This window comes from Oncorhynchus kisutch, linkage group LG24 (assembly GCF_002021735.2).
Source record: "Oncorhynchus kisutch isolate 150728-3 linkage group LG24, Okis_V2, whole genome shotgun sequence".
In the NCBI taxonomy this organism is placed as follows: Eukaryota; Metazoa; Chordata; class Actinopteri; order Salmoniformes; family Salmonidae; genus Oncorhynchus; species Oncorhynchus kisutch.
The window spans coordinates 27909060-27926208 of record NC_034197.2 but is presented as its reverse complement, the minus strand read 5'-3'; the positions used below and the strand labels follow the sequence as shown (position 1 = coordinate 27926208).

General features: G+C 46.5%; 1 protein-coding gene across 3 annotated transcripts in view; it reads left to right on the top strand.

The window, feature by feature from the left end:
* LOC109869074 (transmembrane and coiled-coil domains protein 1-like) overlaps positions 1-17149 on the top strand; it is a 101687-nt gene that overhangs the window by 24400 nt on the left and 60138 nt on the right. For 2 of the 3 annotated variants that reach the window (XM_020458925.2, XM_031803634.1), the window contains exons 2-3: positions 802-849; positions 3023-3336. In XM_020458925.2, the coding sequence (XP_020314514.1) occupies positions 843-849; positions 3023-3336 (321 nt within the window). In that variant the 5' untranslated portion in view covers positions 802-842. Of the gene's footprint in view, positions 1-801; positions 850-3022; positions 3337-9094; positions 10334-17149 lie in introns of those variants that run through there. The other variant, XM_020458927.2, reaches the window with a different exon arrangement.

Genomic DNA, 17149 nt, shown 5'->3' with positions numbered 1-17149 from the left:
ATCAAGAAGCTGATTAAACAGAATCGTTTTAGAGAATTTGGCAGTACGTCCAACTGGCCTCACAACTTCAGACCACGCCAGCCCAGGACCTCCACATCCAGTTTCTTCATCTGCTGGATCGTCTGAGGGGGTGCCGAGGAGTATTTATATCTATAAAAAGCCCTTGGCTGGGCTCGGCTCCCCCTTGGCTGGGCGTGGCTCCACAATGGCTCCGCCCTTGCTTGTGAAATCCATAGATTAGGGCCAAATGTATTTATTTCAATTGACTGATTTCCTTATATGAACTGTAACTCAGTAAAATCATTGAAATTGTTGCATGTTGCGTTTCTATTTGTGTTCAGTATAGTTTGCATGTTTAACAGTCACTCCCCAGAGCTCAGAATGTTCCTGACTTTGCCTTGTTTACCAACCCTCAGTGCCAATAGTCACTGTGTTTGACAAGCTGCCTTCTCTTCACACCAGGGATGTGTGTCTAAGGCCATTACTGTCTCTCCTCAACCTCATAGGAATTCATGTGGGTCGGGTTTGTTTGGGTTGTTGCAGGTTAGGCAAATTTGTATAATGAGCCTGTGTTACTGTGGGTTGTGGATTTTTTGAGGAAGTCATTCTCTCCAGACACCACTGTCACAGTAAGCAAAAGGATCTGTTTCGTGACGCCAAATTACCTCCTAGAGAATCCACCAGCAGACACACATGGCACCCACACACACAATACTTGGGTGTTATATTTGATTGTATACAGATTAAGTAGATGTTTATTAGTCTCTCTCTCTCTCTCTCACAATCTTTCTCTCTCTACAGGTGATCTTGGACACTGAGTCAGGCTAGGCAGCTTTGGGCTGATGTTAGGTGGGTCTTTTCACTTATTTCTCACTTTTGTTTCTTTCTCCTATCCCCTTCCCCTAACTAACCCATAGCCTGTTTGTGTTTGTGTGTGTCTGTGGTGTTAATAGAAGTTGCCCCCTATATCTGGCCCAGGGTCAAGTTGACGGGCAACTTCAAGCAGTGTCTGTTCTAAAACATCTTCCTGTGTACTTCCTTTTGTCCGTCCCTTATTTCCACCCACCTCATAACCCATTTCCTCTCTTTCTGTGGTAGACTACTAGACGAGCATGATCTTTGAGCTGATTGGCAGATGCATGCAACCTTATGGACTCCCATTGCTCGCCGCTGAACTTTGACCTCTCCTGTCCCACCCCATCCTGTCCTGTCTGACAGAGACAGAGAGTGAACCCTAAAACACACCCTACTTTAAATTTAACTAGGCAAGTCAATTAAGAACAAATTCTTATTTACAATGATGGCCTACCAGGGAATAGTGGGTAAACTCCCTTGTTCAAGGGCAGAATGACAGCTTTTTACCTTGTCAGCTCAGGGATTCGATCCAGCAACCTTTCGGTTACTGGCCCAATGCTCTAACCACTAGGCTACCTGCTGCCCCAAATCTACCCTATTCAACCCTACTCTATCCTATCCTACCCTACTTTACCCTACTATACTATACACAACTCTAACATAATCTACCCTACTATACTCTGCCCTACTATACTATACTCCACCCTACCCTACTATACACTACTCTACTCTACTCTACCCTACTATACTCTACTCTACCATACTATACTCTACTCCACCCTACCCTACTATACGCCACCCTACCCTACTCTACCCTACCCTACTCTACCCTACCCTACTCTACCCTACTATACTCTACCCTACTCTACCCTACTATACTGTACTCTACCCTACTATACTCTACCCTACCCTACTCTACCCTACCCTACCCTACCCTACTCTACCCTACTATACTCTACCCTACTATACTGTACTATACTCTACCCTACTATACTCTACCCTACTCTACTCTGCCCTACTATACTCTACTCCACCCTACCCTGCTCTACCATACTCCACCCTACTCCACTCTACCCTACTATACTCTACCCTGCTATACTCTACCCTATACTCCACCCTACCCTACTCTACTCTACTCTACTATACTCTACCCTACTATACTATACCCTACTCTACCATACTATACTCTACTGCACTCTACTCGACCCTACCCTACTCTACTCTACCCTACTATACTCTCCCTAATCTACTCTACACTACTATACTCTACTCCACCCTACCCTACTCTACTCTACCCTACTCTACTCTACTCTACTATACTCTACCCTACTATACTATACCCTACTCTACCATACTATACTCTACTGCACTCTACTCGACCCTACCCTACTCTACTCTACCATACTATACTCTACTGCACTCTACTCGACCCTACCCTACTCTACTCTACCCTACTATACTCTCCCTAATCTACTCTACACTACTATACTCTACTCCACCCTACCCTACTCTACTCTACCCTACTCTACTCTACTCTACTCTACTCTACCCTACTATACTCTACCCCACTCTACTCTACCCTACTCTACTATACTCTACACTACTCTACCCTACTATACTATACTCTACACTACTCTCCCCTACTATACTATACTCTACCCTACTCTACTCTACCCGACTCTACTCAATCTAGTTAGAAAGCTTAGCAAGACAAGAAGTTCATTACTGTACTCTCCTGTTCCAGTCCCACCTGTCTGACAAAGAGAGCGTAAACTATAACAACTCTCTATTCTACTCATAAGTTACCAATCCCCCTATCCTATCTCCCAACCACTCTAGTCCAGACCACCCCCAATACAGACTCCCCTATCCCAGCCCTATTCCCCTGTCTATGAGAGTGCTGCATCATCGTATGCAGTGAGGGGGTAGTGAGAGGCACCCAGGGGAGTCAGGGCATAGAGGAGGGGTGAAGGACTCAGGCCTCTGGAACTGTTCCTCTCACTCAGACCACCACGCCCTCTCCAAAATTACACGGGAATGCCTGGAAGAGCATTGGCGTCCTGGGCCAGGGTGTGAAGCAGCTGTTCCAGCAGCAACGCAGACGCGTTGTCCTGACTTTGACCCCCCCCCCCCCCCTCCCCCTCTGGTGTTCTCCTTGCTCCCCCAGCTGGTCAGGGTGCCGGCCCTGTGGGCACCATGAGGCGAGGGACCAGCCTGCAGAGCCGGCGCAGTAAGGGGACAGGGGGGAACGGGACAGGGGCCGGAGTAGGAGACCGGGACCCCTCTCTGAGAGGCAGCCCCCAGGCCCCCCAGCGCCGGCCTACCTACGATGCACAGCAGCATTCCGTCCGCCTGCGCTCCTCCTCCACCACTGACAACACCACACCAAGTAGCCCTTCCCTTGGTTACCACCCTGGATACGTGACGCCAGGCGACGTGGTGCTATCGTCAGGATACCAGTCCACGGAGGAGACAGAGAGGGTGAGTGATGTCAGCTGTCAATCATATGAGGGTCTTCTTTGGTCAGGGTTTATGGTCATGTTTTGTCTGGTACTGGATATGATACAGTCCTGTCGTACTCAGGTGGTCTGCATCATCCAACAGGCCTGCTCTTAAATATTGAGGAGACCTTAAGCTCTGTGTTTGGAGTATGACACATTTTGTAGGTGTAATAATGTCCAGTAATGCTCCTGACAAGAGGCAGTGTTAATCCAGGCTCAGGTCAGAGGTACATACACACACACACACACGCAAATACTTGGGCCTACTCAGATCAGTCAGAAACAGGTATTCCTGGGTCCCGGCTACCCAAAGACTGTATTGGCACTCTTGATGGCCGAAGAGCTCTATTTTCAAGTCCTCCATCAAATGTAAACACCTGGAGTTTGCTAAAGGGTATTGCCACTTGGATTGGAACCGTTGCTATGGTCAGATGACATGAAAATAGAGCTCTATGGCCACGCACACCAGTGGTGGGATTTGCGTCAGAAGAAAGCTGTAAATGCAGAAAGAACCCCATACCTACTGTAAAATAGGTTAGTGGATCTTTGATTTAATGGGCCTATTTTGATCGATTTGTCCTGGGGTCCTTAACGTCAACTGAATCATGAACTTTACCAAGTACCAGGTACTTTCAGCCAAAAACCTGGTTACCTCTGCCAGGAGGCTGAAACTTGACTGCAAGTGGATCTTCCAGCAAGACAATAACCCCAAGCACACATTAAAATTCCCAAAGAAATGGTTAATTGGCCACAAAATTAACATTTTGCAATGGCCATCTCAGTCTCCGGACTTGAACCCCATTGAAAACCTGTGGTTTAAATTGAAGAGGGCGGTCCATAAGAGCAGACGGAGGATATCAAGGACCTGGAAAGATTCTGTATGGAGGAATGGTCTAAGATCCTCCTAATGTGTTCTCCAATCTCATAAAACATTATAGAAAAAGGCTCAGTGCCATGATCCTCGCAAGCTGAGCTATTGAAAGGTATTGAAAATAGGGGTGCCAATAGTTTTGACCCATATCTTTTTGAGAAGATAAATGATTACTTGTTAAAGAAAATCTGTTTCTCTGACTAATTTGTATAAGTATAAAACAATATAATTTCCCCCCCCAAAAATCATCCAATCTATCTCAGTATTTGTATTATTCATTGTATGCCGTCGTTTTTGCTCATCTTCATCAAGAGTGCAGATCATTTCGGATATGACTCTACATCTGGAGCGACCCATCTGCTTGATATACGTTATCCTAGCAAGAAAGCCAAACACCCCTCTCAGGATGTTTGAGAATGGTATGTTCAAGTGTAATTGTTGTCATGTAGTCAACAGAAGCTGTCTCTTAGATCGGACCAATTTTCTGCACAGGGCTGCTCAGATTCTGTCATTTTTAACATGATATGAGACGTGTGATGATGAATTATCCCCCGGAGGAAGAACTAGTGCTGAATGTTCTAGAAACTCTGTCCATCACCATAATGTATCAAGGAGAGCTCCTGGTGTTGTAGGAGCACTGAGAATGAATGAGAATGTCTGCCATTCTGTGGGAATAGGAAATGCTTGGCATGCTAGGGCAAGATGTGTGTGTTGTCCTCCTTTCCAGTATGTCTGTATGTTCTCTGAGGGAGGGGATGCTAGTCCATCTGTGGTAAGAGATGCATTGAGATGTGGTGGATATCTGTACCAGACACTGCTATCACCACACACACACACACACAGCCTGGGGGACAGACGGTGTGTAAGAATTGGCCTCTTGTGTCTGAAAGGACAGAGCTCTGTAACAAAGGAAGACTGACAAAGAGGAAGTGCATACAGTATTCTCTTGCTTATCTAGCATGCTATGTTCTTTTTATACCCTCTGGTAAAGTAATCTCTCTTATTTTTTATTTAACCTTTATTTAACTAGGCAAGTCAGTTAATAACAAATTATTATTTACAATGCCGGCCTACACCGGCCAAACCCGGACAATACTGGGCCAATTGTTCACCGCCCTATGGGACTCCCAATCACGGCCGGTTGTGATACAGCCTTGATTCAAACCTGGATGTCTGTAGTGACGCCTCTAGCACTGAGATGCAGTGCCTTAGACTACTGCGCCAGGTGAAAACTGTGCCCATTTGTGTTCACGTAACATTATCCAACAGATGCCTTTAGTTGGGGCACCATGCCAGATTATTTTGTCATTCAACAACACTACTTATTGTTGCCAAGACAAGACAGACACTTTGACTAAAATAGATACAGACTGGCACCGGTAGGAGAATATCAATTTTCAGCCTTGCTCTTCTCTTGGTCAGATGACAGTGGTTTAGTATGAAGATATGCAGAAACTGCTTCTCCAATAGAAATCTCTGGTCACGCTTGTAGGCGATGTCATGGCAATAGTTGGCTAGCTAAACTCATGCGGAGAAACACGTCACCAGGTCCAACGGTCGTCTTGCACCTAACTGCACATGCGCAGACCATCAAATCAAAGGCACTCCTTCGATATAAAGCAGTTTTTTTACGATTGCTTACACACTAAAATTGAACTTTTCCCACAATTAGCAAAACCTTACACTCAAGGAGCAAAACACAAGGCTAGATTTGCACAACTGTAAGAACATTGTCAGCTTCACACTATTTGCGAAACATTACACACAGTGATTTGGTAAAACACTAAACACACTTGTATACATCAGACACAGAAGTATATAATGATTTCACTTCCTTGCAATTCCAAAGCACTGACTGTCAAATTACCACACCTATGAGCCAATCTGTTAAACACAGCCATCAGGTGCACAAACACATGACTGCTAAATTGTAGACACACCAATCAGGTTTAAGCACTATACAAATGCAGCAGGTAGGTTCACCTGCCTTCAACCAAAATGGAAGGAGTCAGAAGAAGAGTGAGGGTGAGAGGAGGAGTACACAGAGGAGGAGAAGGAGGTAGAGGAATAGGCAGAGGCTGAGGCCGAGCCAGAGATCGAGGAAGACCTGAAGCAGGAGGAGAACGTGCACAAAGAAGAAGAGGACCAAACTTATCAAATGACACTCGTGCAACACTAGTGGACCATGTTGTGAACCACGGATTGACGCTGAGGGAGGCTGGACTGAGTGTTCAGCCAAATCTTAGCATAAGGACTTTTCGACAGGAAAACAGGTAAAGTGTTTTAGGTTAGTCATCAGCCGCTTACTGTATGCACCATATCAGCACTTGTGATATCCCTTCCTGTGACATTGTACAGTAAGTTACATGTGTTATTCTCTACATAGGATTGAGGGTCGGGAACGACAAGGAAGAAGGGAGCCCATATTCACGCAAGAACAAGAGAGAGATAATAAACATGGTTTTGGCCAATAATGCTATCAGGCTCAGAACTACAAGCCAACATTATCGGTGACCATGCCATTTTCAATAATGCTATCAGGCTCAGAGAACTACAAGCCAACATTATCGGTGACCATGCCATTTTCAATAATGCTATCAGGCTCAGAGAACTACAAGCCAACATTATCGGTGACCATGCCATTTTCAATAATGTCTATCAGGTCTCTCAGTCAACACTGGTACGCATCCTGAAAAGGCATCAGGTTCAAATGAAACAACTTTATCGAGTGCCTTTTGAGCGGAGTTCAGAGAGGGTCAAACGGCTGCGGCATGAGTATGTGGAGGTTTGTATTGTTCACTTTAGCACTGTGATGTTGCATACTGCACACATGACTTCTTTACATTGACTGTATACTAGACCTATCCTGAACTACACAATCTGTTCTTTCACTGTATTTCAGGGAGTTTTGCAGATGGATGCTGAAGAAATCCTGCATGAATTCATATATATTGATGAGGCAGGGTTCAACCTCACAAAAGCAAGAAGGAGAGGCAGAAATATCATTGGCCACAGGGCTATAATCAATGTCCCAGGGCAACGTGGGGTAACATCACCTTTTGTGCTGCCATTTCACAGCATGGGGTTGTCCTCCGTCATGCCAAAATGGGCCCTTACAACACACCTCACATTCTCGCATTTTTGGACCGATTGCACCACATCGTCACAGCAGGTAATGAAATGCACCAGATGCAATACACGGTCATCTGGGACAATGTGTCATTCCACCGCTCTGCTTTGGTCCAGAACTGGTTTCAACAGCATCCACAGTTGACAGTACTATACCTTCCACCATACTCTCCGTTTCTAAAACCTGTCGAAGAGTTGTTCTCTGCATGGCGGTGGAAGGTTTACGATCTCCAGCCCCAGGCTCAGGTACCCCTCATTCAGGCCATGGAGGACGCTTGTGACCAAGTCGACGCCGCAGCTGTGCAAGGATGGATTCGACATTCAAGTCGGCTCTTCCCGCTTTGTCTTGCCAATGACGATATTGCTTGTGATGTTGATGAAATTCTCTGGCCAGATCCAGCTAGGCGAAGAGAATGTATAGTATGTTTACTGTAGGATTTTCTGTACAATATTTCTTCTTTTTTTCAGATGATGTTTTGTTTGTTGTTTACTGTAGTTGTAACCTGTACTGGAGACAGTATTTTACGTTTGTCTGTTTGCTGAGCTAACAGTGTTATGCACACTACTGTAGTAGCATGACAACCAGGACATGTTTTGTTGTGATTCTCCATGTTGACATGTTGTCTGATTTGGGTACATGGAGAGAAATACATTATATTTTCCTCAGTCTGCAGCATTGGTCTTCTGTAGTGTTTGTATAGTTGCACTTTCTGTGCTTCATTTACAGCACTCTAATCACTGACAATTAGACTTGCTAAAAGTGTTTTAGGTTAGCAACAGCAGTGTGTAACTGGTTAAAGAGATTGAAGTCATATGAAATGTGTGTGTTTCGTATGGTAACAAAATATTATTTTTATGAAGTCGTGTATAGGTTTGACAAAAGTGTTCCATTTTGCAAATGATCTGTTGTGCTACTTTGGTGTAGGGTTGTGCTAATTGTGTGTCGTGTTTTGACAGACCGGGCCCTGTTTTCAAAATTGTGCTTAAACAATTGAAAAGAAGTGAAGACAATTGGCTCGAATCTAGGTTGTGCCTTTAGATTTGGAGAAATCTAACAACTAAGGAATACTCATTCGCTTTTCTCATTGAATTCTTAAACAGCAAACCCCGGTCTGGTCTGCCGAGTCTGCTTGACAAACGTTCCCGGAAGTCTCGCAATGTTGGGCTTCTGGGTTAGGAATTCTGTGGTATAGCAATACTAGTATGTGAGTGGCTGCTGTTTGTCCCGACTTCCACCAGATGGCGGTGTCATATCAGCTAATGGCTGTCGTCTGATGTACGGTGTTTGTGTGCATGTGACTGGTCAGGGCTAGGTCATCCTGAGTTCCTGTCTGGAGGTTCTGAGCTGAAGCCCGCTGTTTTCACTGTCGTGTCAATTCATCTCTGTGTTGAATAAGCTGCTATGTATGGTCCTTTTAATAGAGACAATAACATTTTAATCTCAAAGACCATTATCCTGCAGACTAGCAATTATCTTGTGCGTTAGTGATACTGTATTGCCCTCTGTAATAGAGAGGCCACTATTGAGTAATAAATCACTATTTCTGGCTAATATCCAGCCAACCTGTGTGTTACAGTAGAGCAGGCTGGTTAGATTCCTAGACGCCTAGCTGTGTGTCATTACTGCTGAAATAGAGAGATCATTAGTCTCTCTCTTCACTGCTCAATATGCACGTGTTAGTCTTCTGGTAACTCACACACACACACACACACACACACACACACACACACACACACACACACACACACACACACAGAGCTGTGTCTCAACCAATGAAGCAATGTCATTCAGGTCATCTGAGCGGTTGTCGTGGCAGCCCTCAGGCTCACTGTGTCTGTACACCCTACTGCAGTTTCCATGGAAATGGCGAGGATGACCTTGGCAGAGTGTGCCCCCCCTGTGGTGGGAATAGGTCAGAGGTTATGCCCCCCTGTTGGGTGTTGGGTGGTGGCCCAGACAGGTTGGTCCTGTTGAGCATATTTGAATAAGCCTGAGCAGTGAAGTGTGTGTGTGTGTGTGCTTGAGATTTCACACTGCACACAATGGATCTGATAGAACCACACCCTACCCAATACTACTGCTCTCATTCTCTCTATGACCCACCATCTTTCTTCTGCCTTAACTCCCCTCTTCTCTTTCATTTTCTGTCTCATATTCCAAACCTCTCTTTCTCACTTTCTCCCTCCCTCTTTCTTTCCCCCTCCCACTTTCATAGTCCTAGGAGATGGGTGGTACAGACAGACAGTCAGCCAGCACCTCCCCCTCCCCTTGCCCCGCAACCTTGCCTTGTCCTACAATAAATGTGACGGAGCTGAAGACAGGGGGTGTGTGTCTGTGTGTGTGTTTGCTCATCAGACTTTGTATGTGTGTGTTTTCTCTTAAGACTCTGCGTTTGTGCAAAAATAGAGTTTTATTCCTATTTCTGTCTGCTCTGTAAATCCCACTTTGTGTGTGTGTGCGTGTAACTCTATGTGCTGTCAGCCATGAGGTGTGATTGTGTGTGTGTGTGTGTGTGTGTGTGTGTGTGTGTGTGTAGAGAGGGAGAGCTTGAGAGATGGAAACCATGCTGAGTGTGAGTAGAGGGCAGCACAGCTGAGCACTCTTTATCTCTGTCTATTCTCCCTGCCTCCCCTTCTCTCCCTCCTCACCTCCCTCTCGCTTTCTTTTCTCTCTTCACTTGTGTTTGCGCACTAGATGAACCAACATGGATTAGAGCAGTTTGGAACAGAGAGAATTGTGTTTTTTTGTGTGTATTCACGTACATATACTGTATCTTTGTGCGAGTAATAGATTGCAGCCTGTGGGTCTGTGTGTGTTTGTGTGTGTGCTATGTGTGTGAGTGTACTGGCTCTGGATGTGTGTGTTACTCTTGGGAAGAACTCAGTGTGTGTGGAGTGGAGTGGACAGAGTGGATCGTCAGTCTCTCCGTCAGTCAGGATGGTGCAGAGGTTCAGTTTACGCAGACAATACTCCAAGGTAAGACTGCTAACAGACTCCCACTCAGCTGTATAGTGACCCACTGAGCTAAACATAATACAGTACATTGACTTCATATTAGTCTGATCTTTGGGGACCTGTGACATACTTCTAGTACCGGCTATCTGTGAGGTTATGGAAAAGTTGTCTCGCTCTGAGTCAATATTGTATTTCATGTGTCATGTAAAATCAAGTATTTTTCTCTATGATTCTTGATATCAAGTGTTAGGATATTTCAAGTGCATACTTTAAAAAGGTATGTACATCTGGTGTTGCTGAATGTCTCTCTTTTTTCCATTCTAGTTCCATCTGTCTCGGTTAATCTGTCAAATATTTTCTGACTCCTATCACTGTGTTGATGCTCCCTCCTTTTCTGTCTCTGTCTCTCTCTCTCTCCCTCGCTCTTTCTCTCTGTCTCTGTCTCTCTGTCTCCATCTCTGATCCTTGGTATTTGTGGTGTTGTGTCAGGTGTCTATGATCCTGCTACTGTATTTTTGTCTGGCAGGCGACCACCTCTGTCTACACCTGTTCTACATGCTATCCACTTACACCACCGTACACTACAGTACATTACCGTACACTACAGTACACTACTGTACACTACCGCACACTACATTACAGTACATTACCATACACTACAGTATATTACCTTACACTACACTACCGTACATTACCATACATTATCGTACACTACAGTACTCTACACTACAGTACACTTCCTTACAGTACATTACCGTACAGTACATTACACTACCGTACACTACAGCACATTGCCATAGAGTACACTACAGTACACTACCGTACACTACACTACCATACACTACTGTACACTACCGTACACTACAGTACACTACAGTACACTACACTACCGTACACTACCGTACACTACAGTACATTACCGTACACTACCGTACACTACCGTGCACTACAGTACATTACCGTACAGTACACTACCGTACACTACAGTACATTACCGTACACTACCGTGCACTACAGTACATTACCGTACACTACCGTACACTACCATACACTACCGTGCACTACAGTACATTACCGTACAGTACACTACCGTACACTACCGTACATTACCGTACAGTACACTACCGCACACTACCGTACACTACCGTACATTACCGTACAGTACACTACCGTACAGTACACTACCGTACACTACCGTACAGTACACTACCGTACACTACCGTACAGTACCGTACAGTACACTACCGTACAGTACACTACCGTACACTACCATGCACTACAGTACAGTCGTAAACACTTTGTACAAGACTCCATAGAGTAGAGTTTTACTTTCTACAGAATATGACTGTATGTCAGTGGAGGAAGAGCGGTTATGTAGAGTGTTTTTGGTGTGTTTAGCACAACTTCATTAGGTAAAGAAGAATGGAACACGATTGTACTCTAGTGAAGTATGACTTATGGACTGATATCACTATAAAGTGACATGTTGACTCCAATGCTTCCCACAGTTGTGTCAAGTTGGCTGAATGTCCTGGGTGGTGGTCCATTCTTGATATACAAGGGAAACTTTTGAGCTTGAAAAACCCAGGAGCGTTGCAGTTCTTGACACACTCAACCCGGTGCACCTGGCATCTACTACCATAACCTGTTCAAAGGCTCTTAAATATTTTGTCTTTTCATTGACCCTCTTAATGGCACACGTACAAAAATCATGTCTCAATTGTCTCAATTTGGTGACATCAATAAGGGATCATAGCTTTCACCTGGGTGATTCTCATGAAACCAGTTTTAAACATGTCTGTAGCAAATTGAGTTACACAACTGTGATGCATATGTCAACTATCATTCTGAGGACTAAGGAAACACGTCTTATTTCAAATTCATTTGACATTTTTGCCAGACTTTTGTACATTTTCACCCAGAAGTCTCATTACCGAAATGCGTCCAGATTAAATTATCACCTCATTTTATAAAATTGTACTTTAGAAAAACCTAAGTTATTTGAATAAATAATGTGTTGTTGTAGTTTGTCAAAATATGATAAAAATGGTATACCAGTTGAATTTGACATTAAACTATAATATTTATTATGTACAAACACACAGTGTCTGTGAACATGCGTCTCATTACCATAACACTTTTTCAAGTTCCTGTAAAAACTCCAATCAGTTTTTACAGGAAGTTTTATTCACCCATGATGCATCACCTAGAGGACCTAGTAGATGTTCATTTATTTGCTTATATGCCTTCAGAATGAGGTTCTTAATCTCAAACACCACCTTTACCCCACTTGGCCTTCTCATTTCCGTAACGTCTAAAAAGCTCAAATTGGGAAAAAGTCTGATTTTAATTTTATTATAATTTTATAGTTTCATTTGAAATATTTTTGCTTTCATTGTTATGTTTAACTCAGGCCTTTTCATTGGGGGAACAATGTTCAAAACAATATTAGATTGATTTGTTTATACATTTTTTGGGACTGTTAAGGTAATGAGAATTTTGTGGAAATGGTTGTAAAATGCTAAAATTCTGATTAAAAAAACAATAATAATAATGAAGTAGAGATCCTAATCTCAGTGATATAAGAGGACAGTTCATGAAAAATGAGACTTGAAAATGTTTGGGTCAAATGGCAGTTTCGTGAGAATGACCCACCTGAATTCACCTGGTCAGTCTATGTCATGGAAAGAGCAGGTGTTCCCTAATGTTTTGTACACTCAGTATATTATTAATGCACATTTAGTGTTTAGTCCGCTGCCCTCCACGTGTCCTGCATGTTGTTTATCTTATCCTCTGTCTTAAAGTGCTGTAATGCAGGACAACACTTACTGATTAAGTGAAGTTAAAGGTATGACTGTTGTACAATATGTACTGGGTAGGTAGTGTGTTGCTGGTGTGTTGTATAGTGTGTACTGGGTAGGTAGTGTGTTGCTGGTGTGTTGTATAGTGTGTACTGGGTAGGTAGTGTGTTGCTGGTGTGTTGTATAGTGTGTACTGGGTAGGTAGTGTGTTGCTGGTGTGTTGTATAGTGTGTACTGGGTAGGTAGTGTGTTGCTGGTGTGTTGTATAGTGTGTACTGGGTAGGTAGTGTGTTGCTGGTGTGTTGCTGGTTGCTCTAGTGTGTTGAGAGCTAGTATTAGCTGCGTTAATAGCCATCTGTAATGTGGCTGGTGCCTGTGAGAGTCATTACAAGGTGTCCACTACTGATTAACTGATTGATGATTCTCTATATCCTGGCATTCTCTAGCTGTGTGTGCAGGCACACACACACATGCACACGTTAATAATGCCAGACCCAGGCTGTGATCCCACTCTCCGAGGGTGTCTGAGAGAGAGTTGGGAAATGCAAAAAACACATTTCCAATTCACACATGCGTGACAGGTACATGTGTGAAATAGGACAAATATAAGCCCCCACACACACATTGTCTAGCAGAATGGCCTGCAGCCGGCTGAGGATTCCAGTTTGATGGAGTGGAGGGGCCTGGTCTTCTCTCTCACTTGAGCTGCTTGGGGAGAGAGGGATGGGTAGGGGTAGTGAGATGGAGGGAAGGGGAGGAGGGAAAGAGGGATGGGGAGGGGTAGTGAGATGGAGGGAAGGGGTGGAGGGAAAGAGGGATGGGGAGGGGTAGTGAGATGGAGGGAAGGTTGAGGAGGGAAAGAGGGATGGGGAGGGGTAGTGAGATGGAGGGAAGGGGAGGAGGGAAAGAGGGATGGGGAGGGGTAGTGAGATGGAGGGAAGGGGAGGAGGGAAAGAGGGATGGGGAGGGGTAGTGAGATGGAGGGAAGGGGAGGAGGGAAAGAGGGATGGGGAGGGGTAGTGAGATGGAGGGAAGGGGAGGAGGGAAAGAGGGATGGGAGAGGTAGTGAGATGGAGGGAAAGAGGGATGGGGAGGGGTAGTGAGATGGAGGGAAAGAGGGATGGGGAGGGGTAGTGAGATGGAGGGAAAGAGGGATGGGGAGGGGTAGTGAGATGGAGGGAAGGTTGAGGAGGGAAAGAGGGATGGGGAGGGGTAGTGAGATGGAGGGAAGGGGAGGAGGGAAAGAGGGATGGGGAGGGGTAGTGAGATGGAGGGAAGGGGAGGAGGGAAAGAGGGATGGGGAGGGGTAGTGAGATGGAGGGAAGGGGAGGAGGGAAAGAGGGATGGGGAGGGGTAGTGAGATGGAGGGAAGGGGAGGAGGGAAAGAGGGATGGGAGAGGTAGTGAGATGGAGGGAAAGAGGGATGGGGAGGGGTAGTGAGATGGAGGGAAAGAGGGATGGGGAGGGGTAGTGAGATGGAGGGAAAGAGGGATGGGGAGGGGTAGTGAGATGGAGGGAAAGAGGGATGGGGAGGGGTAGTGAGATGGAGGGAAGGGGAGGAGGGAAAGAGGGATGGGGAGGGGTAGTGAGATGGAGGGAAGGGGAGGAGGGAAGAGGGATGGGGAGGGGTAGTGAGATGGAGGGAAGGGGAGGAGGGAAAGAGGGATGGGGAGGGGTAGTGAGATGGAGGGAAGGGGAGGAGGGAAAGAGGGATGGGGAGGGGTAGTGAGATGGAGGGAAGGGGAGGAGGTAAAGAGGGATGGGGAGGGGTAGTGAGATGGAGGGAAGGGGAGGAGGGAGAGAGGGATGGGGAGGGGTAGTGAGATGGAGGGAAGGGGAGGAGGGAAAGAGGGATGGGAGGGGTAGTGAGATGGAGGGAAGGGGAGGAGGGAAAGAGGGATGGGGAGGGGTAGTGAGATGGAGGGAAAGAGGGATGGGGAGGGGTAGTGAGATGGAGGGAAGGTGAGGAGGGAAAGAGGGATTAGGAGGGGTAGTGAGATGGAGGGAAGGGGAGGAGGGAAAGAGGGATGGGGAGGGGTAGTGAGATGGAGGGAAGGTGAGGAGGGAGAGAGGGATGGGGAGGGGTAGTGAGATGGAGGGAAAGAGGGATGGGGAGGGGTAGTGAGATGGAGGGAAGGTGAGGAGGGAAAGAGGGATGGGGAGGGGTAGTGAGATGGAGGGAAGGTGAGGAGGGAGAGAGGGATGGGGAGGGGTAGTGAGATGGAGGGAAGGTGAGGAGGGAAAGAGGGATGGGGAGGGGTAGTGAGATGGAGGGAAAGAGGGATGGGAGGGGTAGTGAGATGGAGGGAAAGAGGGATGGGAGGGGTAGTGAGATGGAGGGAAGGGGGGGAGGGAAAGAGGGATGGGGAGGGGTAGTGAGATGTTGGGAAGGGGAGGAGGGAAAGAGGGATGGGAGGGGTAGTGAGATGGAGGGAAGGGGAGGAGGGAAAGAGGGATGGGGAGGGGTAGTGAGATGGAGGGAAAGAGGGATGGGGAGGGGTAGTGAGATGGAGGGAAGGTGAGGAGGGAAAGAGGGATGGGGAGGGGTAGTGAGATGGAGGGAAGGGGAGGAGGGAAAGAGGGATGGGGAGGGGTAGTGAGATGGAGGGAAAGAGGGATGGGGAGGGGTAGTGAGATGGAGGGAAAGAGGGATGGGGAGGGGTAGTGAGATGGAGGGAAAGAGGGATGGGTAGGGGTAGTGAGATGGAGGGAAGGTGAGGAGGGAAAGAGGGATGGGGAGGGGTAGTGAGATGGAGGGAAGGTGAGGAGGGAGAGAGGGATGGGGAGGGGTAGTGAGATGGAGGGAAGGTGAGGAGGGAAAGAGGGATGGGGAGGGGTAGTGAGATGGAGGGAAGGTGAGGAGGGAGAGAGGGATGGGGAGGGGTAGTGAGATGGAGGGAAGGTGAGGAGGGAGAGAGGGATGGGGAGGGGTAGTGAGATGGAGGGAAGGGGAGGAGGGAGAGAGGGATGGGGAGGGGTAGTGAGATGGAGGGAAGGGGAGGAGGGAGAGAGGGATGGGGGGTAGTGAGATGGAGGGAAAGAGGGATGGGAGGGGTAGTGAGATGGAGGGAAGGTGAGGAGGGAGAGAGAGATGGGGAGGGGTAGTGAGATGGAGGGAAGGTGAGGAGGGAAAGAGGGATGGGGAGGGGTAGTGAGATGGAGGGAAGGTGAGGAGGGAAAGAGGGATGGGGAGGGGTAGTGAGATGGAGGGAAGGTGAGGAGGGAAAGAGGGATGGGGAGGGGTAGTGAGATGGATGGAGGGAAGGTGAGGAGGGAAAGAGGGATGGGGAGGGGTAGTGAGATGGATGGAGGGAAGGTGAGGAGGGAAAGAAGGATGGGGAGGGGTAGTGAGATGGAGGGAGAAGGTGTGTTAAGGAAGAGCGTTTTTTCAGGTTTGTAAGGAAAAATGGGTCGCTTTGGGAGGGGTCTATGTATTATTGAGTGTAGATGAAAAGGCAGTCATACCTCGACGGTAGATCCTCCTTCTGGCAGCTGTGTGTGCGTGTGTTAGAGTCTGGTGGGGGGTGGGGGGGTAAAGCCTCCTCAGGCCGTTTCTGCAGACGTCTGCTCATCTCGCCCCTCAGAGAGAGCAGGATTATGGGAAATATTATTGGAGGGGTTAGGAACCCAACCCTCCGTCCTCTCCCACCCCTTTAGACCACCTGTCCACCTGCTACTCTATCCTCAACCACTGGGTTATTCTACTCTGTTATTTATCATTAACCACAGTTTATAAAGTAGTCATACCGTATTTTTTTAAATCACGACAGCTGTAATGGAAACAAAACGTTTCGGTAAATTTTAATAAATGCCAACAGATAGTTTGTATGTTGGTAATTTTGTGTCTGTAAAGATAATTACGCGACAAATGCTGGTGGAAACTCTTTTATGCTCAAGTATTGATATAATAACCATCATATCGAAGTGAACTTGGAGTCACGCGATGATATGGTGTGTGGTCCTCCCATTACGATTTGGGAAACCATGCAGTTTATTAAACGACAGATTAAATTAATTATGATGAACTTCACAGGGT